The sequence below is a fragment of the Rhinolophus sinicus genome, chromosome 17 (genome assembly GCF_057876585.1).
Source record: "Rhinolophus sinicus isolate RSI-liver-muscle chromosome 17, RSI-T2T, whole genome shotgun sequence".
Classification (NCBI taxonomy): domain Eukaryota; kingdom Metazoa; phylum Chordata; class Mammalia; order Chiroptera; family Rhinolophidae; genus Rhinolophus; species Rhinolophus sinicus.
The window spans coordinates 52,948,148-52,975,603 of NC_142517.1; the positions used below are offsets into that span (position 1 = coordinate 52,948,148).

Sequence of the window (27,456 nt, forward strand, 5' to 3'; positions counted from 1 at the left end):
ATCAAAAAATGTATATATTTTACTTTCTTTGGCTGTTTATATAACTTGACTTGGTTCATTTTGTACCTCATTTCCAAACAAATTATTAGCTATTTACATAAATTGTCACTGACGGTATTTTATCCTGTTATTTTTCTTGAAGCTAGAACACTAATCAGCAATGTCATAATTTACTTCCCAAATATTAAGCCCTGATTATTCTGTCAGAATTATAAATAAGAATATTTTAATATCTTTTCCAAAAAAAAACTCACAGCACTTAAATATTAAAATTTAAAGAGTACATTTTAAAAACTTCACAGCAATATACAATAGCCTTTTCCCTGAAATTTGAAACATCAAGTATGGATTTAATGAATGAATATAATTGGTTTCACTCTTAGGATTCAGAGACAAAAATACTATCATTTCATATGATTTTTTTTTTCTTTGCCCTTCACTTACTATCTAGATGAGATACCACCAGCCTGATTGTACCACTGCACTCTCACACTTTCTGAGTTCATAATCATTTAAGTGCAGATTTCTGATGAAAAATAATCATAAATAATAAATCATTTTAGTATACAGTGTAATGATCTCTTTAAGACTCCCTTTAGACTTCTTTCTGTGCATGGATGACAGGTGACTTTCATGTAGCATTGAACAAATCGTGAGCCTAGTTTATGAAAGTGAATCCTTCTTTTTTGTTGTCTTGAAAAACAGTAATATTCAATGAAGTGAAATTATTACTAGAAAGTCAATAAGAATCAAGTTATAATGCTTTCATTGGAGTGGGTATGTTCTTATCACTCACTGATGGTTTTTTTAAAGAATAATCCGATGGGCTAAACCAAGGATTAACAAATGTTCCTGAGGATTCTGTGTTCCTTGGGGAAGTGTTGCCCTGTACGGCCAGCACCCCAGGCAACTTTACTGGCTCAACAAATCTAAGTGGGAACTTACATGTTTTCCTTTTTAAGTTGCATTCATCCCTTAGTAAGAAAATCTATGTTTCCAGACATACAAGGTGTGACAAGTTCACAAACTTGTTGCAATGATGTTTCTAACCTTTTTTAGATATCACAGGGATTATTCATAATGAATTTGTACCAACTGGACAGTTAACCAAGTTTACTATTTGGAAGTGCTGGAAAGGCTGCGTGAATAAGTTAGACGACCTGAACTTTTCGCCAGCAGTTCATGTCTCTTGCATCATGACAATGCGCCAGCTCACAAAGCACTGTCTTTGAGGGAGTTTTCAGCCAGTAAACAAATAACTGTATTGGAACACCCTCCCTACTCACCTGACCTGGCCCCCAATGACTTCTCTCTTTACCCGAAGATAAAGAAAATATTGAAAGGAAGACATTTTGATGGCTTTCAGTACATCAAGGGTAATACGACAACAGCTCTGATGGCCATTCCAGAAAAAGAGTTCCAAAATTGCTTTGACACTGACTTTGGTGCATGCATAGCTTCCCAAGGGGAGCACTTCGAAGGTGACCATAGTGATATTCAGCAATGAGGTATGTAGCACTTTTTCTAGGATGAGTTCATGAACTTAATTGTCAGGCAGACAATTATACACACACGACTTTAATTTCCTTCACTACTTTAGCTCTCAGCTCATTTCAGTATGGGACTAGCGGCAGAGGCTCATGTGGCGTACCAGAAATCTGAAATTGACTATAGAAGTTGGCTTTCAACAGATAAGAAGATACTGGGGGTCATATTGGAGAGGATATGGCCCAGGGGGGTAAACTCTCAATGTTATGCCTGTGCTGATCCTGCTGAACTGTGTGTATGAAACACCACATATGCTTTGGGAACTGAGTTAAAATTTCAGACGCTGGAATGTTAGATGTAAGGGAGAGGCTGTGTCACCCACCTACACAGCTACTTCCCACTCAAGGATAGACAATGTAACCTGTTCACAAAGCTGGGTGATGACCTTGATTTGGATTGTTACTAATCCGCGTGACTGTAGTACCTCCCTAACTAATCTTCCTGGTCCACTCTTCTCCACCTCCAGTCTATTCTCCGCAGGCAAGACGGAATAATCTTTTTAAAACGTTAATTGAATCAGTTACATCTTTGTAAAACCTTTCCAAAAATTTCCATGACTCTTGGAATGAAACCCAAACTCCTTTCCTGGCCTGGTATAATCTGGCTGGTGGCATCTCCACATGTCACTCTCCTCTTGTTCCATCTCCTCCTTGCTCACGCTGGGCCAGACACACTGTTTTCTTTCAATCTAAATACTTCAAGCTTTTCCTTTCCTCAGAGCCATCCATATGCTGTTCCCTCCACCTGACACCTTCTTCCCCCGCTTCACACAACTCACTCCTTCTTGTGTCCCGGATCTCAGTTTAAACATCACTTCTTCAGAAAGACTTTTCCCAACTATTTAATCTACAGTAGGTTTACCACCACCGCTGCTGCATGTCTCTCCCATGATTCATAATTTTGCTTTTTTTTCCTGGCTCTTTTAATGACACTTAACACACTTACATAATTGTTTTTTATTTACTTGTTTGATCTCCTTTCCTGAGTTCTGACAGGAGTTAAAATGTGATAGTAAAATCTATAATTACCTAATTATAGCTTTAGCTTCACTTCATTCATCCCATCTTATAGATAAGATTTATTAAGATTCCGACTCATAGAATCGCCTCACTTCCTGACGGCATCCATAGCATACATAGCAGAGCTGCAATTCCTTGAACCAATGCCAAATATACTAACACACAGTCAAATTCTATAGTAAGTTCTTTCTAATACTCTCTCACTGAGAAGCCCCATACATACACATTCTTTCTTTCTCGGTATAACAGTAAACCTGATTTGTTCAGCTATGAGTGTAGCTGGTTATGAAGGGTATTGACAGACTTTTCCACTTCTTTCAGCTGGTCTCAGGTGCAAAGTAAAGGAGGATTGCTAGAACAACTGTTGTAGGTGACAGAAGTTCTGAATTATCTGCTCATGCAGCTGACCAAGCTCTGGGCCTGCCTGGGCCGATCTGGGTGGACCATTTTCATCTTTTGCTCAACTGATTCTTGGCTGAATTCATGATTTGGTAGAACTGAAATAACCCAGCTAATAATGTGCAGTTATAGACACATGGTCATTTAGTGTCTCCAGTCAAGTTCTCTGTGCCACCAGGTCCCAGTAATATCAGGAGCTGTTTTAGCAAAATACTTATGATTTTGTCTTCTGTGGGTGGTGTGGACTTACTCCAGACTATCAGCATTTGCATTGTGATTCTCCAAGTGGGGCTTGCTGGGTCTTTTTCTACCAGATACCTGAGGTCTTCCCTGTCACCCCGTATATGGGCCACAGTACCATTCCTAGGCATGGGATATTTTTCTTCCAGAACCCAAAGAGGGCTATCAACCTCTTTGTTTCCTTCTTTGTGGTAGGGAATGAAAGGTGCAACAATTTTTCTTTAATTTGGAAAGCAATTCTGCCAAACTCCTGACCACTGGATCCCTAAAGGCTTCACTAAAGTGTCAGGACTCTGAATCTTTGCAGGATTTACCTCCCTTCCTCTGGAGCACATGTGTCTTATGATGGCCTCCAACAAGGCTCTCTTATTTGTCCTGCCTGATTAGTATGTTATTAATATAACACATTAGTGTTATATTATGTGGGTTAACCAAGCAGCCCAGATATCTTTATTCTGCAATATGACAAAGAGCAGAAGAGTTAACATAGCCCTGAGGCAAAATTGTAAGTAAATAAGTAAATAAATAAATATCCTATGCAGGCGTAAATTGTTTATGATCCTCCTTTATAATCAGAATAAACAAGGACACATTGACCAAGCCAATGAATGTATATCAAGTACCTACCTGAGACTTGTTAATCTATCCTAGGAAAGATAACACCTCTGGTGTAGTAGTTGCAATCAGGGCTATTGCTCAGTTAAGCTTTCAAGAGTCTGCATTGCATCTCCAGGTACCATCTGAGTTCTCCAGGGCTACATTGAGAAATTAAACAAAGATATAATAAGGATGCTCCACCCAACCTTATTCCATACATTTTAGCTATTAAGTGATGGCACTAATCAGCAACCTTCCTGGAATATGATAGTGCTATTCATTTACTCCCTTGGCTAAGTGAGTAGAGGGCATCTGCAAAGGTTTCTGCTTGACCTTTCCCACTCTGGTAGCTCTTACCCCATAGGCCAAGAACTCAATGTGGGGATCACGCTAACTGCAAAATACAGGTATCCCCTGATATCCAAGTGCTCCTGATACCTGAAACCTTTCCTAAGCTGAAATGGCACAAAGAAGCAATTACCATTAATTTATATGGAAACATTTTGGAATGTTCCCACACCCCAAAACAACCTACCAAATCATACCAAACATGCTAGCTACATCCAATTTTAAGCTAAGCGTAACACTGTTATAAGCCCTCTTAGGCTTTTCTGATACCCAAGGACACATCTTGCTAATATTAATAGATGCACAAAATGAATCAAGATAAAGCACAGATCCTATGTGCTTTGATGGCGTGATGCTGAGACGCTGAGTGTAATTTCCCAGGAAGGAGCTTGGCGGGGCCACTCTCGCTGCTTGGTGGGCACTGCCTCTAAAATGGCTCACTGCAAAACAAATGTTAAATGCTGTTTTTGCTTTTCGTCTTTTTTTGTAAAAGTGAAAATCCTCTTTGGATTTGGTAACACAGGTACTAGTTAGTGTAGGTGTTTTGTAAAAGCACACCGGGTAATGCAAACTTTTGAAAAGTGGGGGATACCCAAATATTAATTTCAATTGAATACTTGGCTAATAGGAAAATGACCAGTGGGTGGGTCTCCAGACACAGTGGACCCACTGTGATTTGAATTTTAACCAGAATTCCATTTGTTATCTGATGTGAGCTCCCACTTTAACAGGAAACCATGATTATACTTAAGGTCTCTGGATATCAATGTCAACTCAGACCCTCCCTACTCAGTGTACGGTCACCCGGGTCAATAGCTGCAGGCAAGACTGGCTATATAATGTGTGGGGGTCCAATATAAATAAAAATGTGAGACCACAAGTTTAAAATTATTAAGAATTTCAAGATGGCCACAACACAGCATTAAACCATTTGAGAAGACCTTCTAAGTACAGAGCTCAGTGCACATCCCTGAAGTTGGCCCTGGCTGTCGGTCTTTTTAGGGAAGCCTGAAGGAATTGCCATGGTATGTACTTGCCATAGTATTAGAGGTTTCTTTCTCTCAGGGATCCTGCTACCTCTTCAGTGAATGGCTTCTAAATCTAAACAACAACAACAACAACAAAATAACTCCAGTCAACAAATCAAGCAAGGGATTGTGACTTTGTGTTGGGTGACCGTCTTCAGCCTCCCACTCCCCCCATTCTTCCTTTTTATAGCTGTAGGTTTAAGTAGAACTCTTGTTGGCTGACCATTTATTCTGTTTCTAGGTACTTCATGTTCTATTAGCCAACTCCCTGTGGGTGAAACCCCATTGGCTGCACTGCAGATGTCATTACGGTAACTATGACTTCCTGGTATCTGGTAGATAAGTGCCAACTTCTGGCCTGCATTACTTGGGGGGTAGATAAGCATTATTGCCATGGATGTTAACAAGCCCAGCTCTGTGACTGTCTCACCTACCACCAACTCAGGTCTGCAAAGGAGAGCCAGCACTGAGCCTCTTCATGACGTTGCTACTCTTCTCCACAGTACGTTTCTGATGGCCTTGGAGAATGATGTGTCCTCTCTGCCTGCCCATCTAACATGTTCCCCAGACAGATCTGGCTTCATGTTATATATCTATTCTTGCATATCCATTTATCTTAGCCTCTTTATAATGTGTCTACCATCTGCCTGGGAAAACTCATGCAATTTCTCTTCACTCGTCCTTGATCATCACCTTTTCCAGACTTCTAAGAGCTATTTACAAGTGAGTTACCAGGGTGTTAAATCTCATGTCATGAGAAAGTACCCAAGTCAATAAGCTTTTTCATATGTAGTCTTATATTCCATTCCCTTCAATCAAGTACTTTCAAAATCCAGTCCCAGGTACATTTCCCGGACTTTTGCTGATACATGGTAGCTAATTCTGGTAATTCCTTTGGTATATATTTTCTTTTTTCCCTTATCATGGCCAACTAGGTTCTGTTGGGATTTAGCGCTATGTAGGGGGATTGCAGACAAAAACGGAGATAAAGTCATTCCTGAGTTGAGATACCAACTGCTTTCCCAGGAAAGATGTCTAAAGTATCTTCCAGTGAAAGGAAGTGCTAGCGTTCACTAAGAAAGAGTGCATCTCTATAATCTTTGAGGGTTTAGGGGAGTACTATGACCTGAAAGTTTGCTTCCCCCTAAAATTGATATGTTAATATCCTAATGCTTGATTTAATGGTATTAGGAGGTGGGGCCTTAGTAAGGTAATCAAGTCATGAGACTAGAGCACTCATTAATGGGATTAATGTTCTTATAAAAGAGACCCTACCAAGCCCCCTAGCTCTTTTCACCATGTGAGGACATAACAGGCAGTCTGCAGTCTGAAAGAGGGCCCTCCCCTGGACATGCTGGGACCCTGATCTCAGACTTCCAGCCTCCAGAATTGTGAGAAATGAATGTATATTTTTTATAAGCCACCCTATCTGTGATACTTTGTTGTAACAACCCAAACTGACTAAAACAAAGAGTCTACAGAACCAACTGATTGGAGGCATTCATTCATAGTCCCTAAGCCACATTTCAGGGTCTAGGTATTTCCAAGCAGCCTTGACTAAGCATTCAAATGTCTCTTGAGCTCTGTGACTCCATCAGCTTCTCAGTCTGATGCTTAGCTTTGTTTGTTTTTGCAAAGAGGCCCTCATCTCCTTGTAAGCTACCAAAGAGGCCATCTGGCTTTCATACTTAGACGTTAACTGCTTGTCAAGAGTTTTCAGTTTCTCAATATCCCTCTTCAGAGTGTCAATACAACCTAGTAGTGATCATAAAACTCTACTTCCTTTTAGGCATTGCCCCTGTATCTTCCTAAAAGCCTGAATCTTATAACCTGCAAAAGTTTACCTTTATAGTGGATGTATTCTCAGGTCAACATCAGTGGAATCTGTAACAATTGGTCCCCACCTTGAACTAGAAAACATCCATACTCTGCATAGTTCTAGACACCATCTTATTTGCTTGGTGAGTGGACAGTGAGTCAGTCTTAAATACCCAACTTCTATCTTCATTCTTGAACATCTCTTAGGACCACTTGTATTACTTTGTGTCTTCTGAGAAACAGACGCCAAGATGGGATCAGATGTGCAAAAGATGTACTAGAGGGAATAAATTTGGAGGATAAAGAAGAAGGGAGTAGAAGAAGAGGTGGATACCTCAGAGGATAATAAATACTCTCTCTGAAACCAAGAGGAAAAGGAGAATTCAGCAGCAAGAGTTTCAAGAAGTATAGTTTCAAGAAAAGTTTGGCCAGGCTAATGAGGCATTCTTGAGTCAGAATCACCTACTGGAGGTGTGTCATGTGTTGCCAGAATGGGCCTGATTTAGGAGCCGCACCAGGTTCAGTACTTGGCAAGTCGGAGCCCTGAGGTAGTGTGGCCTCAGCGAGAAAGCAATGTGGATGGAAGGAGCCCTGGCTGTGGCTGTCAGTCAATTCTGTCTCACTTCAGCAGAGCTCAGTAGTGTATTCCCATGGCTACCATACTCTGTACCACAAATGCCTCATAAGAACCATTTCCCCCCCCTTAAGCCAATGATATATAAAGGGGAGAACTCAAGAAGGGACACGACACCCTGATTTTGAGACTCTGGTTCACACAATTCTACCTTCATCCAACCATCCCATGTAAACTCTTGAATTCATTCAATTTCTGACACCACTCTGGGTATATTTCAAATTACGGTGAGCATCAGACATTCCCATTCCTTAGTAGGAATTCTCCATTTAGATCCACATCCATCAGGGAATTGAGACACTTTCTTTTAGATCTATTCACAAATGTGTCACCCCTCTATTATGAACACCTTCCAGAGATAAATTCTATAGGAAAGTATTTTTAATGGTTATTTCTTATGGGTATTTCTGAGTATAAAAATGATGCATATTCACTGTATAATATTTGAAAACTACAGAAGAGTGTTATCAAGAAAATACTTTCTGCACTCCATAACCTCCCCCAACCAAGAAATAATTATTATCAGAGTTTATGAACTTCCTTTCTTTAGTTTTGCCTTTGTGACAGTGTCCGTAAACATGTTTCCACACCATGAGAATACACTGCCTAGGTTCTTTTATTTCTTCCACAAGGGGATTTTTAAATGTAATTATTTAATAATTTTTGCCTTAATTTTGTAACTTGATTATTAGAAAGAAAAGAAGAAAACTAGAGGAGAAAATTGGCTAATAAATACTTTCTCTGTATATAGATATTGTGTATGTATATTTATATATTTACTAGAAACATATATACACATGTTATACATAAGTATACACACATATATGTAATACAGATACATACACATGCACACATATTTGCACATATATACATACATGTTTACATACATCAATATATAAATATAATCACTGCATCTATTATTTCTCTCTCCACACATTTCTCTTTCTATATGTGTCCTCAGAGTCTCATAAGAAAAAGAAAGATTTTTACTCTGAAACCGTATTTCTTGCAATCAGTATCACAATGTAAATGGTCATTTATGTGCATGGGAACGTTATTTATTCTGTTCAGAAGTATAACATGAGAGATATTGAATAGGAACAAGATAGTTTGAATGGATCAGTGGCTGAGTAACAGAAAACAGTGTGCTACCAACCCAAAGACTGCTAAGAGTAGTTGTGTTTTCAGACTGATATTATTCCTCCACAGTTGTACTTTAAATTCACTCCTTAGAATCTTGGCACAGAGACGTTGCTATAAACAAGACTCATTCAAGGGTCACCCCATGTGGAGTCCCCTGAAAGGACGCCTGTAAGAATTGCTTTCATCCCACAGAAGCATTTTTATCAGTGCCTCCACTCCCACATGCTTCAACAGTGTGCACGACCCAGATTTCAAAATAAGCAGAGTTAATATTCTTGACTGCTGGCCCAAATGTGGGCGCTTGTCATGAGCTCATGCCTTCCTTTGGGGGCTGGCATTTGTGGTTCTTATGTGATCACAGGCTAAGTGGACCAGGAGAAAAAAACACTGAGAAACATGTGCTAGAGATCATGCATGGGACTCTAAGATAGAAAAATGCAGACTGCGTATTCTGAATCTTTTTTTTTGTTTTGTATTCTGAATCTTTTAAGGGATCAAATGTGTGATAATAATTTCTGGGAAACAGGTTTCCCTGAGTTCAAATCGAGGCTGTGCCACTGTCTGGTGAAGTGATTAATCCAGTCACCAAATATCTCTACCTCTATAAAATGGAGATGATCATACCTAACTTGACTAAGTCCTAGGGCTGTTAGTGGTTCTCTAAATAGATTGTGAACATAAAATATTTAGTAAATGCCAAGCACTATAAAAATTCTGGGTTTGTAGATGTCATGTAAGGAGGAAAGGGACTGTGTTATATTTACCTTTGTTTTCCCAGAGCCCTGCATAACACCTGGAGTACCATAGGCATGAGCTGGGTTGTACTGGCCACTGCCACGGATGCTTTTGTGATGGTGAGTTTGTTTCTTAAGCTGCCTGCATCTTAGCTTCCTCATGCAAACTGTCTACATGACAGTTGGGAGGCTCCAATGACATAATGTCTGTGAAAGTATTCTGTAAAACTGAAACCATTAGACAAAGCCTGGCTATTTTTAAGTCATTTGTTTGCTGGGACTTTTTTCTAAGTAAGTGAGTTACTTTTTAACTTGGAGTATAGATAATTTAAAAAAAAAAAAAGCCATTTTTAAATGCATCTCAGCCCCTCTTTTGGGAACTGTGCTTCATAGGTAAACAATACATCTCGGAAAGCTACGTACCAGAAATGCTCTCTGTGGTTTAAGAAATAATAACGCCATGTTTTTGGTATATACAAATAGGGACTTGTTTTCTTGGCTTACACCCACCCCCCTCTCTTCCAGAAATGATGGCTTTTACGACTTCCTGATGATCAGTAATTAAACAATGAGGCACAAATATGCAAATGTGTGTCTGAGGGAACAGTTCAGCCACAGCTGTTCTCTTGGGCTTCAACCACAGGAAAGTAAACAAGAATGCTACATTCTATTCTTTCCCACCTACACACTTGCTTCATGAATTCTAGTGAATGTATTCTTATCTCCTCAGTATTAATCAGGATTCAGATAACCCAAACCAAAAGCCCAGTGGGCAAATTGGTCATCAATAACTCAGGGTCATGGCTATGCCACAGTTATTCTTTTGTCTATGAAGCCAAGGAGGCAAAAAGGAAAGGAATATTATTCTGAACTCTCCTGGGGGAGTGCATTTATTTGAGCGCAGTGACTGTACCTTATTGATCCACTTGCTACTCACAGCACCCAGCATGGTGATGGACACACAGAGGAAGCCCTCAAGGAATATGCATATTTAATCTATTAATCAATCAGCAAATCAATAAGTGCTATAGAGTCTTTCGAGAGAATTTCTATAATGAAAGCAGTAGAAATTCAGGTCTCATTACAACATCAATTCATTGTCATTTATTCGTAATAAGCAATCAAACAAATGCATTAGATTCAAAGACTAGAAGCTGAAGGTCAATTTATTTGGAAGACTCAATATAAATTATCATTTTTCCCTTATTATTTTAACAGATATATATTTTGTACCCAGAATACGCTATGCATAACAAGAGTCTAAGCTATTATTGTGGATTAAAAAAAAATTACATGTAATTCCTCCTTACACTTGCTGCTCAGACATTCACAAATTCATCATTAGCACAAGTGTAAAACTTCATGTAATACACTTTATGAAAACATACTGTCCTTGGTTTCCTTCTATTTTTCTTACCCTTAATGTTTCCACTGGTTATTGATTTCCTCATTTATCTACATACATTTTTAAAATTAAAATAATTAACTGTGTAAAATAATCACGCAACACAAAATGTATCATCATAACTATTATTAAGTGTATAGCTTGTTCATATTCACATTGTTATACGATATATCTCCTGAACTTTTTCATCTTGCAACACTGAAACTCTACATCCATTGAACATCTCTCCATTTACCACTTCTGCAGTCTCTGGTAATCCTGCATACGTAATTTTTATTTTTCTTGTAAGTGTATATATTTCATAAGCTACCTCAAATCATTCTGGAACAAAGTGATTTCTTATAAATAGATAAATAAAAGAAAAATATGTAAATGTATCATGCCAGTTTACAGTCATAGAATCGTGGACTCTTAGGGTTGGGTAGAATCTTAACATCATATACACAGTCCTATCTTCTGCAAGCCCCAGTCTGAAGCTTAATAGACACTTGCTGTTTGCAGCATGGCCATCCGTGTTCCTACAAACACAAGTATAAGGATAAACTCTATTTAATGTATCTCCCATCATAAATGACCAAAGACAGTATGGTGCATTTATAATGTATATGCTGAGTAATAGATAGGAGAGAACCTGGGTTTTGATTAAATATTGATTATATTCAGTATTTAATGCTTAAAATTTTTGTATGCCTGATAAAGGGAGGAAAAAAAATTCCAGATTAGATTCTGGCTCGTGCATTTCAAACTCTGTTTGTCCTCTACTATTCACACATTTCCCATGACAGTTATTGTAAGGGATATCCATATTGTGATATAACCTCCAGCCTGAGTCTTCAACGACATGATGCCCAGTGAGTCAATTCCATGGGCAGGAGGATTCTTGGAAGCCATTTCTGCACCAAGAGAAATGCATTAATTTAACTTTACTGAATCATAACTACAAACCACGTAAGTGTTACCTTCCCCAAACCCAAACTAAAAGTATCCCCCATTCAACTGACCCTTGGCTGGATCCTAAACATCCCACGGCCACTCTATGTAACATGGAAGGCGATGAATGTCTCACATTTGTCTATTTTACAGAAACATAATGACTATGCAAACATATTGCTAAGGTAGTTCCCATGACCTTAGAAGGGAATGTGCAAGTAAGATGCCTTGACATTTACACTTTATAAGGTTTACAGAAACTCTGCTTCTGAAATGAGGCCTGGGGAAAACCTTTTGGTGGGCTTTAAAAACCAAGCAATTCTTGATATGATGCACTGAGATGGACACAGTACCACTTTTGTAATGTTTCTACCAACTCTAATCATGAGGGCACATCTGTCAAGCCTAAACTAAGGTATGTTCTACAGACTAATTCTCTTGAACGCTTCTAAAATATCTATGTTATGAATCATAAAGACTTAGAAACTGTTGTGATTAAAAAACACCAAAGAAACAGAGACTAACAAATGCAGTGTATAATTTGGAATTTTCTCTTGCTATAAAGGAGATTATTGGGACAATTAGTAAAATCTGAATAAGGTGAACAGAAAAGATAATATTTTATCAATGTTAATTTCTTCATTTCAGTTATTGAACCATGATTATAAGAGATTTCCTCACTTTAAAAAGTCCACATCAAAACATTTAGAAATAGGAACATCATATCTACAATAGACAAATGGTTCAGAAAAAAAAAAAAATCTGGAAAGTGCCAAATAAGGACTTCCTATGTCTCCTTATTTATCTCTCCCTCATGTAGGCATTGAGTAAAGGAGGGGTGGGAGTAAGAAGCAGCCCACACACAGCTGTTCAGTGATGTCTGGAAAAGAAGCCCACCCACATTGCTTTTGGACACTGGGTGTGACTTGGAGGGTATCAGGTTTGTCTGTTAGGGAAACTGCCAACCTCCTCCCTCCCTAATTGCCCTCTATGTTTCCTTGCATGCCCTCTGAAAAGGAGAGTGTCCCTTTCCTCAGACACCTCCCTGAAGCATCTTCCTTCTTCTCAGTAGACTCTGACATGTTAGCTTAACTATCTACTTTTTTTCTTTTGATGAATTCCAGATTTCATCATATAAGGAGGTAGAGTTCAAATCAGAAGAAGCATATGACTAAGCCTGTAATGTATTTGCTTTTTTCGTATTATATATATATATATATATATATATATATATATATATATATATTCATAATCCAGCACACTTAAATTCTAGGGCCGGCTTTAATCCTACTAGATGCCCAACTTCAGCAGATATCAGATTTATAGAGCACAACATTGGAAAAATTAGTAGGATCCCCTCAAAACAGAACTTGGTTTCCACTTCTCTAAAATAAAGATCATGTGTTTGAACTGAAGATATGTACAGAAAAAGTATATTAAAACTAAAAATTACCAAACTCTTTAGTCCCTTCGATCTGAGTGATACATCGTGAATTTGCTTCACCACGTCCTGTGCTAAAAGGTTCTCTCCTGATGCCCGTGTTATAAAAGAGGGGTCAGTCAGGATAGCTTGGAGAAGACAAGCCCTGAGGTTCAGTTACCGTAAAACAGGAACTCAGCTTCTCCAATCACAGAGCCACAGACAGCCAGAGCGCTAAGGAATGTGTGGAAACATCCACTTTTAGCCCCTCCTGTTAGAATCTGCCGTTATCTGTTGCCCTATACCTACTGCTCTGTCCTTGTTTGTTACTAACCTCTATTTTCTTTTGGAAATTCTTTTTGCCCCAGTCTTGGTGGGACTATTGATCAAGAAGTCCTAGCCAAAAATGGCATCTTCCTTCTGAGAATTTGAATCTTAAGCTAAATAACTCAAGTTCAAACAAACCTGTTGGGTCTGACCTATTTCTTCTGTGGTATTCTGAAGTGACTGAATTTCTGTTACTTAGCTCTCTGAAGCTATCCTTGTTCCAGCCCTTTCCCAACATTCATTTTTCAACCTGCTCTTCCAATCAAAATTAAATAAAAATAAAACTTTAGTTCCTCGGTTGCTTTAGCCATATGTTGCTAGTAGCTACTATGTTGAACAGTGAAAATGCAGAATATTTCCTTCATCACAGATAGTTCTATTGAATAATGCTGTTCTAGAAAATATACACATAGTACATAATGACAAAAGCAAGACAGCGATTATCTAGAGCCAGCAGTAAAGGAAGATTAACTGCAAAGAGGTATGGAAGAACCATCTGGGGTAATAGATTAGTCTATATGTTGGTTGTGGTGAAGGCTACATGGTATGTGACCTGTCAAAACTCCTCAAACTGAACACTTACAGAATTAGGGAATTTCATTGTATGTAAATGATACCTCAATAAAGTTGATTCTAAAAGGCCAAGTGTTTGATGGAAATTCTGTTTTAATCACTTATAATATTTATCATTAGATGAATTTTGCAAGGTATAAACATATTATTTATCCACTGGACCATAGTTTGCTAGTCCCTGGAGATACCAACATGAATCAGATAGCAAACCCACCCTCAAGTTGTTCCTGGTCCATGACAGGTCTGAAGCAAAAATAGCTCAAATTCAGAAAGAAAGTAGCAGTTGCCCTTATAGGAGTGCATATATAATGATTCAGGACATCCAAGGTAGGGGAGCTTCCTTTTATCTGAAGGGATGAGAAAGGGTTCCTCTTCTTTGAAGGATTTGTAAGGTGGATATACGAAGAGGGGTTTAAAGAAATTCTGAGCAAAATATTATCCAAGACAGGAGAGCAACCAGAAAAGTATGTAACCTAGTGGATAGAGTGCATAAAAAAAGCAGTTGTGAAATTCACATGGATAGTAGTGAGATGGGTTTGTGTTTTGAATACCTGTGTGTGGCAGACTACACAATCTCGGCTGCTAGGATCTGGGAAGAAGAAAGTGTTCCTTTCTCTTATATTATGTTCAGAGCTCCAAGCCCTAAATGCTGCTGTTTTCCTATGCCCTTAACTTTCTCCTCAACTTCATACAAATCAAAAGTCTTCACAAACATCATTCAAACATGTAGGTTATGGTCATAAAGACAATTGCCTTCTCCTAGGTTTCTGTGTAACTTCCTCTATTACAGTCTCTGTCTAAAAGACTTAAGATGCTGGAAAAAAATCTAACTTGTACACCAAAGAAATAATTTATGCATATGTATAGTAATCTGGGTCCCCTGAGGGAAGAGGAATGTAATATAAACAGAAGTGGCAATTATGGTAATTATAATTGTCCCTTGTTTTCCCAGGTTGTGTGCTGTTGAATTCTAGAAAGTTTTCCATTTGCTCTTCGTCGAGGTAACTCTCTGCTTTTATTTCCACAATGCAACAGGAACCAATATTTTTCATAATTATTTATATAAACATTTTTGCCATTTAATATCTGTCCCTCTTAGCTAAGTAAATTTAGGATTTTTCAATAACAACTATTGATGTCGGGATGTACATTTTAAATGGCTTTATAAATGAATTAGGCTATAAACCTTTTGAATTTAAGAACACGTCAAGTATGTTTACAAACTGATAATTTATTTGGGAGTCTTAGAGATTCTGCTGGTGATTTACGATATTTAGAAGAGTTCTGCTTATTTCCTGGAAGTAAGTACATATCCGGCCTGAGAAGAGCACTGGGTCTTGCTCCTCAAAGTGTGATACAAAGACTAGCAGTATCATCAGCAGCTGGGAGCTCATTAGAAATGCAGAGCCTCAGGCCCCACCCCAGACCTGCTGAAGATAATCTGCATTAACCAGATGTCCAGGTGACTCCCAGGTGCGTTAACATTTGAATAGCACTGCCCTGGAGATCATTATTTTGCTCTTGTTTTATAAATAGGAAAAGAAAAGGTCTTTGGCCATGGTCACAGGAAATTGAGTCATTTCAATTTAAGACTTTGTATATTCCTGTCATCTGTATTTTTGAATAGCAAGGAATAAAGCCAAACACGTTACCTCCAATTAACAAATCCATAATTAATTAGTGAAATGATCTTCACTTCAAGTTTCACATTTTGTAGAACAAGCTGTTTGATTTGGCTGGGGCTCAGGCTGACATGTTTGTGAATTTCACAATTCACAGATGTTAGACACTCTCAGGCTAAGTAAGGGAAGAGAATGTCAAGTTTTAAATAGCTTCTCCCTCCTATTCTGGCTGAAACAACAAATAAAATATTTTTTTACTAAATACATTTTGAATTCAAATTTCTTATAAGGAAATGTCAAATTCCTCTGAAAAGAACTTTAGCTTGTCTCACAACTTTGAGAACTACTGATGTCACCAGTTCACAGGTGACTTCTGATTAGGGGGTGAATAGGAGATGTGAACTTGCCATGTTAGTGACACTTGGGCACACAAACTGTTTTTTTTTTTTTCCTGTTGGAGGCTATTTTAATTTAGCTTCTGAATCATATTTCATTCAATTTCCAAATCACAAAACCAGGGTAGGTTTACAGCCTGTGTTCCAAAAGGAAATAAATTATTCTTTATGTAGACTTTTCTGATATTATGTTAATTTTTAATATATGAACATTTTAAAGACTTTTACTCCCAAGTAGATTAAATCAAAGCAAAACCAAAACTAGCAAAAACAGTGACACAGATGAGAGTGAGACAAACTGATAGAAATTGAAATCAGTTAGAATGCTTTCATTAACAATTTGAAATAATTTTATAAACTGCAAAATAGCCTAAAATAACATATTATTTTCCATTTTAATATCACCTTAAGAAGATTGTGTATGTGTTTGTGTGCATGTGTATGTTTGAAGTAGGATTTTAAGAAACTCAACAAATATTTTTTTTTTCTTCATTTGGAGAAGGCAAATCTTCTCAGGGGATATGAATGGCTATCTCTTTCTCTTAGTTGAGAGGAAGAGTGAGTTCTAGGTTAAATATAATCAAGGAATTTCCCTGTCTTTGCTATTTGAGATTGTGACCACAACAGGCGGTTGGCTGAAAGGGAGAATGAAGGGGGGTGAGGGTGAGGGGGGAGGTGGACATGAATTAAAAAACAACCTTCCTAAGCAGCTCTGTAAACAATTTAGCTCCAGAAGCAGTTACAGAAGTCTTCAAATCAAATCAGTCTGAAGACACAATGAAATATTAATTAGCTGGAGCAGGGTGGACACTCATCAACTCGGTTCTGTTACAAAAGTGCAAGCTGCTGAAATTAAACTCTGATGCCATTCATGCCAGCATCCAATCACCAGAGAGACCAGAAGTTCAGAGATGCCTCCAAGTTGCCAACAAGTGTGGCCACTATACATCAAGGACTCTAAAGCCGTGGCAGAGGGGGAAGAACAACTTTAGAGAGGATGCCCAGCTGGTAAGATTTGACTGTTTCTGATGATTTAATTGCTTGATGAATCTCATTGGCTGAGATCAAGGAACGCTCCGCCCCTTTGCAAATGGGTGTGAAGGGGGAAGTGTCTAAACTTCTATGTCTGATAGCATTTGACCCTATTGCTTTTAGCCTCCTGGCTTTATATCTATATATACACAGGTATATGTGTATATGTTATATAATTGTTCTCTACTTGTTGATATCAAGAGAGTTGAAGGAAATGAATTTTGAAACTTCACGGTGTGCCACACTACAGTACTGCCCCGACCCTTACATCCAGCGGTGAGTTTAAACGTGACATAACTTCTATCAAAACTTAATTGAGTGCCTTGTGTATTATGACTGTTTCTGCCATGTACAAAGAGCAACCCCTCCTTGTTCATGAGCACAGTGATATTATTTTGGACTTTCTGTTGACTTAAAGTGGCCTGTGTGTATCTTTTCTAATTATCTTTTTTAGTTCATGTCTGGATCTATAAAGTGACAAAGGTTGAAGACAATCTTACCATGGTTTCTTTAAAAAAAAAACACACACACCATTTTAAGATGTTTAAAATCTGTTATCTGCCTTGCTCAGCACTCATCCACCCAAGAAGAAGAAATTTCATTGGACAGGGATCATCTATGGATGATTTCCAAGTCAAAATAAACACAGAATAATTTTGATTTATACATTAAAAACAGATAAATAGTCATTGTTATACCAAGGAGATTATAGCTTGTCATTTTGCCTTTAAGAAATGTTTTCTTCTGGATTTGTTTCATAACAAACATCACCTTTTGACAAATCTGACTTTTAAAACTTGTGATTATACTGAATTTTACTTATGTTTATAGGAAGGAACATTTGCCTAGCACTAAGAAGGAATATTAGTGAGCATGCACGATGCATGTGTGTATGTGTTTCAAATTAGAGTTTGCTATTTTTAAACTGGTAAATGAAATCTGAACAGTGTTTTTCCAGTCATAAAGTTATGGGAGATATTCATGTCGTAGGTAGCAGTGTGATGTTGTTAATTCAACAGCATGAGATTTGATGTTGGAATTTCGTACTTTATTTTATAAGACTAATGAGAGAGGTCCTCTGAGTGTTGAAACGGTGGGGTTCAAAGGGGTTAACTTGTCATTCACCACCGGCGGTACTGAAGCTTCATACCAGAAGTGGAGTGGGCTCTGGGCAGGGCTCAGTTACTGTCACATTTCCGAGGCAATTACCGAAGATATGTGAGCTTTTTTCATTAATATGACTTGTCACCATGTGGAACACTAAGGCCGACTATGTAGGCTTTGCTTCTCTTTTTTGTGTGGTTTCTGGTGAGCTGTATGAGAAAGCAGAAGAGGAAGATAAGGCAGAAAGGTAAATGGAATGGTAGAGAAAGAAAAGAGAGGGAGAAAAAGGAAAGAAAGAGAGGAAGTAAGTTTGTGGTCTTTCAGGTGGAAATTGGAAATGTGAATGGTGTTTGAGTCTTGTCTTGCTATATGCCATGAACAATACTAGCAAAAATGAATGGCTCTGGAGTTTATATTCTTGGATAACTTGAAAATTAGATTTAGTTGGAGTGGGGGATAGGGTCAATAAAGAATAAAACACTAAAGGATGTTTCTCAAAATATTTTAAACACTAAATAAAACACTAAAGATGTTTCTCAAAATATTTTTCAGCCTCAAAATCTTTCTATTCCATTAAAAATCTTTTGAAATAATATTTCTAAGAGCATAATTCGGATGAAACATTAGTCGTATAATGCTCCCGTTTGAGGGACTCTTTTTAAAAGTAGGTACTTGGATCTACCTCAGCTCTAGAAGCAACTTTTTCTATTGATTAGCAACCCGCACATTAATCTGATACACCTCTGTCTAGAGGCATTTCTAGTGATTGGTGAGAGAGGCCTGTGAATATAAGTAAATGAGGAAATTGTTTTTCATATTATCCCCACAAACTATTAATTCATGGAGCAAATATCATCTCAGTTTTTGACAGATTGTGAAATTCAAAATAATAATAGTATTTTAACATAGTTTTAAATTTTCCTGAATGTCCTGAGCTTTAATAATGGTGATTGTCCCTTTTGGGGAAAGGAGGGAAGTATGTTGGGGAGCTGTGAGATTGCAGGGCAGGGTAACCAAGGACCATTTATTTGTCTAATGAATTGTTTTAGGCAAGATTATGTACTTCCCATTTGTAATAAAAACTGGAAAATAAATGAATGAGCATACATATATATGTATATTAATGAGCATAAATATATTAATGAGAATAAAATATATGTAGCTGAGCATCTATTCTGAGTAAAGCACCGGAAATACAAAAATGAATAAGATATGGCTGTAATGTTCATTTATTTGACTCTATAGTATAATACTTCTACGTTAATAACAGCTATATTTTCCTCAAATATTTTAACTATTCTGTCATATTTTAAGGATTGAATTAGCACTACTTTCCTGTCTGTACTACGCAGTGAATACATGAATGAATAAGTGAAAGATCACTGTGAATAATCTATGATACCATTATTGTCAAACCAAGAAACACACAATATTCACTTTGATGCCTAATGAGTGAATGGGTTTGAGTTGGTTTTGCTTAGCGGACAACCTTTGTTGTTCTCAGTTTACAAAATCTATTTTAAGATAGACCAAATTTAATCATTCCATAATCATAGTCATCTACATAGTTAAATTTGTCATTTTCTTGACCTTGTCTTTAGAAAGAAGTCGTGAAAGAACTTTCAAAAAAAGAAAGAACAGGATATCTTGTTATTTTTAACTCCAAGCTACCTTAATGCTTGGAGGAATTTCTTTTTATCACTAACAGAATAAATGAGAGATGCTATTATCATTCATTACTGAATACTAATGCCATTCCCCCCAAAAAAACCCCACAATTTTAATATACACTTAAAAGTATTACGACAATCATTCTCTAAGTTAAAATTGAGATTTCACCCCCTGCTTTTTTCCTTTGTACTTGATTATATTGACGTTTAGTTTTTCTCTGATGTTGAAGCTAATTTACTTTAGTTTTTGCAAAAACTGTTCTGAAAAGAAGAAGAGAAAGTGAACAAAATTAGATCTTGTCACTTTATTACTAATTTATTTTAATAAAAATATTGAAACATAGATGAAGTGATGCAAGATAAATAAATAAGAGTCAATCGGTAAGTTACCACTCACTTATAAATAAAAACTTTATGCGACGAGTTCCATTTGTTTATTTTTTATTATATAAATACTTAAAATAAGGCTAAAATTATCAATGTAGAAGCTAAATCTTTGTTCATTTATTGTTTAGGTTATAATTTGGGCCTTTCTGAATCCCTTTATTTTTTAGAATTGCCATTTAAAAAAATAAATGTTTTGAAAATTGATTTTTTTAAACCAAGTACTACTAAAAGACAGATGAAATTCTTTCACAAGAAGCTGAAACTGCGAAAGTACTGAATGGATGAGTAGGAAGTGTTTCCTGTACAAATTACATATCGATTGTGAATTTTATGCTCTACTAGCTTAAAGGTCAACTTTATTAGCTGTGCTTTCTAAATATATCCTAAAAGGAAGGGTGGTGACAGTGAACTTATAGTGGAAGATCATTTCATTAACATCACATAAAGGCAGGTGTAGTTCTTTGTTGGGTGTTCTCCATTTGCCCCGTTACATCCATCTCCATCCTCCTCCTTCTTGTTCTATACCCCAGAAAGTTGCCTTCTAAATATTGCGATGACAGTTCATTTCTCCTCTCGTTTCCTCTTGGGTTCAACCCCTGGGAACCTCTAACAGGAGATCGAAGGATATGGAGAGAGTGAAGTTGGGGATGTTTCCCTGGTCATGTCCCTTTTGGGTTTTCTACAGAAGGGTACAGATCCTGTCAGAGGTCTTGCCTCGGTCCAGGTGTCTTGATTTCCAGTAACTGTTCCCTACTCTCCCATACCTTCTAGCTTAGGAGTGATAACCATCCCTAGTCACTGCTAACTCCAAAAAGCCATACCAAATCCCTTATCCATTGATAAATAGTCCCTTCATTAAACTCTCTTCATTGACTCTTTTTTCCTGTGCTCTTTTTGCTGCCAGGATTCTGGCAAGTTCAAAAATAAAAATATGCCCATAGTGTTATGTGCATATGAAGACTTTAAAAAACTGACATAACATAGAATAATAAAATTTCTGATGTAAGATAAAGGGTGTATACATCCACTTCAATAAACAAACCAGATTTTAGTAAGGCCAATTTATTAATTTTAGCCATTTCCATAATCACTGAGTTTCTCTATCTGACTGAAAGGAATGAGCCAACATGCTACAGTCTGTGAATATTTATATCAGCATTTGAAATGAAGCAAGGCAGAGGACAGGAAGAATTATTTCATAAAGAAATATGAAGATACCATTTATCAACAGGGACTAATGTATCCACCAGTTGTAACCAAGGAAAAACTGCTTTAAATCCTTACAATTTTCACAAGAATAAGTTTTAAAAGACTTTTATGACCAACTGTGGTCAGCCAAAATTATGATGCATTGCATCTCTGTATGCTGCTCCTGAGCTCTGTGTGAGCTGAGTGCATGTAGGACTTGTCACAAGATCTGGATAATAGTCTTAACTCCACCACAAAATGATTATGTGACCTTCATGAAATTACTTAAGCTATTGAAATCAAAGTTTTCTCATAAGATAAGTTGCAGGTAACAAACTCTGATCTACTGTTCACAGATAAGACTTTGGAGAATTAAATATGAACCCAGCTAAACTCTGAAATTCATCCCCTTAGTGTATTTGCTCAGTCCTACTCTTATGTGGGTAGATCAACAGCGGACTGGGGGTCCTTTCCCAGCAACAATTGTGTCCTCATGTAGGCATACCTTATGTTCCATTTTGCTCTATATCATCTTTAAATTGAGAACAAAGATCATTATGGGCCTTGACATAATCTTGGCCTGTGTCTCCTAATTCTTATACTTTAGAAATGAGAAACTTGAATCCCTGAGGGGTTAAGTGATTTGCCCAAAATCATGCAACAGAGTAGTAGCAGAACCAGGTCTGGAATTCAAGTGTCTTGACTCCCAGTTCATTGCTATTTCTACCATAAAACATAACATTGTATTAGATCTATATAGAACTTTATGGTTAACAAAGTATTTTCCAAAACATTAAGTGTCATATCCACCTGGGAGGTGGGCTGGTGTGGTAGACAGAATAATGGCCTCCAAAGGCAGCCACATCCTAATCATCAGAACCTTTCAAGTTGCTCTGTTACACAGCAAAGGGAACTAAGATTGCGGATGGAATTAATGCTGCTAATCAGCTGGCCTTAAAATAGGTAGATTATCTTGGATTATTCATGTGGACCCAATGTAATCACTAGAGTCCTTAAAAGTGGAAGTGGGAGAAAGAGTCAGAGTGATATGATGTGAGAAAAGACTCCGCAGATTTTGAAGGTGGAAGAGGATCATGAGCCAAAGAAACTGGCAGACTTTAGAAGCCTGAAAAGACCTGACCTACAGAACTGTAAAATAATATGTTTGTATTGGTTTAAGCTGCACAGTTGTGGAAACTTGTTACAGCAACATTAGGAAACTAATTCACCAGGGAAAGGATTTTTATCCCCAAATAGTAGCTATGGAAACTAAAACTTCTTTTGTTTTGATTGTTTGTTTAAAGTAGTCCATGATTTTATTTGTTTGTTTGTTTCTTTGGTGCTGAGTGGGGAAGGTAGAAGGTGTGAGTAAGAGACAATTCTAGACCTCAGGAAATCTGAAGTAGAACTACCTGTACAGAAATAATACAAAGAGGTACAAGGAAGGATAGAAGCACACCAGCTCCTGGGCTGGAGACTGCAAGTGCAAACTACCCAACCTGGAGGCAGCAAGTTGAAAGGGTGATTTTTGTTATTAGCATCAGTTAAAGTTTCTCAAAATGCTTTACACAAAGGTATATTTGACTCTTAGTAACTGAAAGTATGAGGCCAAAGTTCAGATTCAGGAAGCCACAGTGATATACATGTTCACTTCTGATGTCAGGAATTCAGAGAGATGTGATATCAACACCTGAGACTATGATTTGATAAGTCTAGGTTGAGTTTTAGAATTGTTTTATAAACAAAGAACAATTTTCATTCATGTAGTTCTCAGACCACTCTTGGGAAAACAGCTCCAGACCTTCAGGTGCTGTAAGGTTCCCAGTTAATTTTAGGTTTACAATTACATCGATGCTTCCCTTTGAAAAAGTTGATGATAAGGAGAAGGAATGCAAAATCAGCATTTTTATCAAGCGCCCCAGATGATTTGTTTGTTTGCAAACCCAATTTTGAGAACTGCTACCTATAGTCAGGAAAATATGGACTGAATGTACCAATAAAAGCTCATAAAACAGTATCCAGTCATAGGAACAACAGACCCATGCCTTCCCAAAGAGAGACTTCGTGTACTCGCTGTACTTAAAAGCCAAGTGGATTGTGAGATTAAAGTGGCAATTTTCAATCTGTTTCAAGTTAAGAGAGCCAAGTTTCTGATTAGCTGTTTTGCAGCTCAAATTTGTCCTGACAGGGTTTCTATCTTCTTTAAAGAACTCACCAATGAATAGTCCTCCAGCAATAAGTGATAGATGGATAAAGCACTATAATTATGATCAAAGTCCAAAGACTCCGGTCTATATAATTATGCACTTCCCAACCTCTAAAAGTCACTTTGTTCTATTTAAAATCGGATGAGAAATGGACATGGGGTGATGTGTACTTATTGGTTAGTCAAGGTTTTGGAAATGACAGTTATTAACATTTCTGTTTTACCTTAAGCCATAATATTTGTGGATAACTTAGATGGAGAGAACTAATTGTCTATTCTTATTATCATTGTTTACCTTCCATTCTCCACTTATATCTGACTCTCTTTTTATTGTGAATGAGATTCTTTGAAGTTCAAAATGAAATCGTTAAGTTTAAGAGCAATGTAAGGGCTCAAAATGACCTTGCCACTTTCAAATTTTCAGTACCTTTTTCTTTTGTTTCAAATGAGCAAACTTAATTTGCCAAGTTGAACAGCAACCACCCATTCTCATGTTCCACAAACCGGCAGCTCTCTCATAATTGAGGGCAAAACCAGTGTCATAATAATGTTAAGACTGATAAAGCATTTTAAGTCAACAAGTACAAAATTGGAAGCTGGTGTGATAATTTAATTAGCCACATGGATATCTAGAGTAGATTTTTAATGAAACCTTTATTACATATGTGGTGTATATTGAAATAAATAATATATTACATATAAATTCATGATAGGAATAATAATGTTTTGCCCCAAAAATAAGACTGACCCCAAAAATAAGCTTCAGTTAAGATCGTCAGCCAGACGGACGCGTTTAGAACAATATGATGATGTTCCAGAAGAAGATGGCATGACTGTATTTGAATAAATGTAGATTGTTGTACATGAAAAAATAAGACAGCCCCTGAAAATATGCCCTAATGTGTCTTTTGGAGTAAAAATTAATATACGACACGGTCTTATTTTCGGGGAAACACAGTATTACCATAGAGACTTTTGCTTCTAAAGTATCTTATACCTTAAGATGGTAGGTTGCATTTAACTTATCCTCCCATCATATGGTGATATTTCCTCAAAGTAGTCCAGTTTGAGAGCTATCTTAAAAATACCAAGCTTTACATATTCTGTTTGAAATTCATCATTGGCTTTTTTTTCTTTTCTGTCTCTGTGAAGCGTCCATTTTCGTGCTTGAATTTAATACTGCCATTTACCTCGAACTACATAAATATAGTATATTTATTAAATTATTCGATGAGCAAACTTACTTTCTTCCAACTTTTCCATGCTACTACATACTCCTTTAAATAAAAAGTGCTAATAAGATGCATGTTTCATTTTATTGTTTTTTTTTTTTTTTTAATTTCTTGTCTTATCTCAGGCAATGAATGAAAACTTTTTGCTTGACAGGATTTTCAAACTAAGTTATGAGCATCAATACTTCTATTCAAGATTTTTTTTTCAGCATCACAACTGATTCTATTAAATAGGATAAATTTTCGCATCTAAAAAAAAATCACAAATCTATTTTTTAGTGTCCTGTAGAGGCTGATGTGGCTTTAACTGAGATTTCCTCACAAAAACTTGAAATATGAATGAATGACTTATCTTCGGGGAGGTACTGGTATGAATGTAGACGATCTTAAATGTTGCATTTGCACTGACATTATACAGAATCTCATGCGGAATTATGTCTTGTCACTAAGCAAAAGTCTTCATTGCTGCGCTGTCTATGGATACACTACTGGCCTTTCTATCTGGCATTTGCATCCCACCTTATCATACTACACAAAATTTATATACTATCTTACCTCTAAGTCTTAAATCCTTCAAAGCAGTAAAATGGAAAGCTCATTTTTTTCTCTCTGCTTCTCTGCTTCCTTTCCTTCTTGTCTTTCTCTCTTTCGTAGCTCTGTATGTTTTTGCATCGTGGGAGGCAAAAGCTGAAAATATCACAAAGCACTCTTTTTTAACCAGTCCATGCTTGGTTCTGGTAATGTAAAATCAGGGCATTTTGTAAGCAAACGTGAGAAATCACGACAACAAAATATAAAAAAATAAAAACACATAAACAAAACTGACAAAATATATGACTTTTGGATTTTACAGGGAAAAAATTATCTAGTTTATCTGAGTTGCATATTTTAAAGGAGTTTTGTAAATTAACTAATAATTAAATAAATGTAAAAATAATGTTGTTTGGTGTGACAAGGAAGAATAGAAAAAGAAAAACAATAATGCCTGAAAATAGTTCAACCTTATTTTAAACTCTAAAACGATTCAATAATTATCAGTAAATATTTACTAAATGCTAGATGTTGGATATATGATAAGAAGTTTTAAAATTCTAAGTTTTTAAGCACTTATTTTTATTGTAGAAAATCTGATTCTAGAATCATCTGAATTAAGTTAGAGGTAATGGAAGACTTTAGAAGCTCAGGTAGAAACAAATGTCAGAGAACTTTAGGTATCTCAAATGAAACGTGTTCAGGTGAGTGTACTTGTGATTTCATATTAATTATATCAAAAAATTAGTTATTAAACAAATGACATGTCCTCAACAATAATGGAAGCCAACAACAACAGAATCTGGTAAAACAGTTGTTTTCCATGTCATCTTCTAGGTCCGTGATTTTTTATACATAGAAGTTATAATCATAAAATAATTCCAATGTCTTATTTATTATATAAATTACATAAGAACTTTGCATTTGTCATGTATTTTTGCATTTATCGTATAAGTAACTGCATAATGAGCTCATCATCAGTTCATCATTAGTAAACTAATTTAACCAAGGTGACATAACCAGTAAGTGGAAGGACCTCTTTGTATTTGCATTCTCCCGAGTTAGAACTTGAACCCAGGACTACCTGATTTAAAAACTTTTGCTGTTTCCCTCTACGATATGCTCCCACCTAAGAAGTGAGAGGGTTGGCAAATAAAAGGTTATACCTACCGTGTTTCCCCGAAAATAAGACCTAAGTGGAAAATAAGCCCTAGCATGATTTTTCAGGATGACATTCTCTGAACATAAGCCTTAATGCATCTTTTGGAGCAAAACTTAATATAAGACCCGGTCTTATTTTCAGGGAAACATGGTATATATTTTTTAAGTTTCTGGAAAACATTACTGTTTAAAATGGCACGCCAGTGTATTTTGCCAAATAGTTCTAGCTTTGAATATTATTTTTAAATCTTGTTAATTTAATAGCTATAAAATAACTTGTGGTTTTAATTAGCACTTTTTATTAACTGCAATTACAATTATAATTACAGAAACCAAAATTACTAATTTTAAAAGATTTCAACTTTTGATCCTGTATTTTTAGAAAATGAGAATGAGACATAAACAAGCTAAATATCTACTATTTATTGAATTCTCACTACATGTCAGAAACTGTTCTAAGCACTTTACATATTTAATTTTACACAATGAATCTTAAAACCACTTCAAGAGGTATTTACTAGTATGTATTGCTAACCAAGGGATAATAGTATAATGTTTAAGAAACTGGATTTTGGGGAAGTGTGCCATGGTCAATTTTCTCTGCCAATTATTAGATCTCCTAACTTACCCTCTCTGTGTCTGTTTTCTCACACATAAATGAGCATGATCATAGTAGTGGCTAACGGACTGGATTGCTTTGAGAATTAAACAAGTTCATTGTATAAATGGCTTAAGACAGCTTCTGGCACATAGCAAACACTGTAA

The 27,456-nt window shown here is 36.7% G+C and overlaps 1 protein-coding gene across 6 annotated transcripts in view; it reads left to right on the forward strand.

The window, feature by feature from the left end:
- The first annotated feature begins 17,073 nt into the window (after positions 1-17,073).
- Positions 17,074-27,456, forward strand: part of TP63 (tumor protein p63) — a 218,005-nt gene continuing 207,622 nt past the window's right edge. For 2 of the 6 annotated variants that reach the window (XM_019743156.3, XM_088793832.1), the window contains exon 1: positions 17,341-17,488. In XM_019743156.3, coding sequence (XP_019598715.1) covers positions 17,370-17,488 — 119 coding nt within the window. In that variant the 5' untranslated portion in view covers positions 17,341-17,369. Of the gene's footprint in view, positions 17,189-17,337; positions 17,489-27,456 lie in introns of those variants that run through there. The other 4 variants (XM_074329390.2, XM_019743157.3, XM_019743159.3 and 1 more) reach the window with 4 other exon arrangements.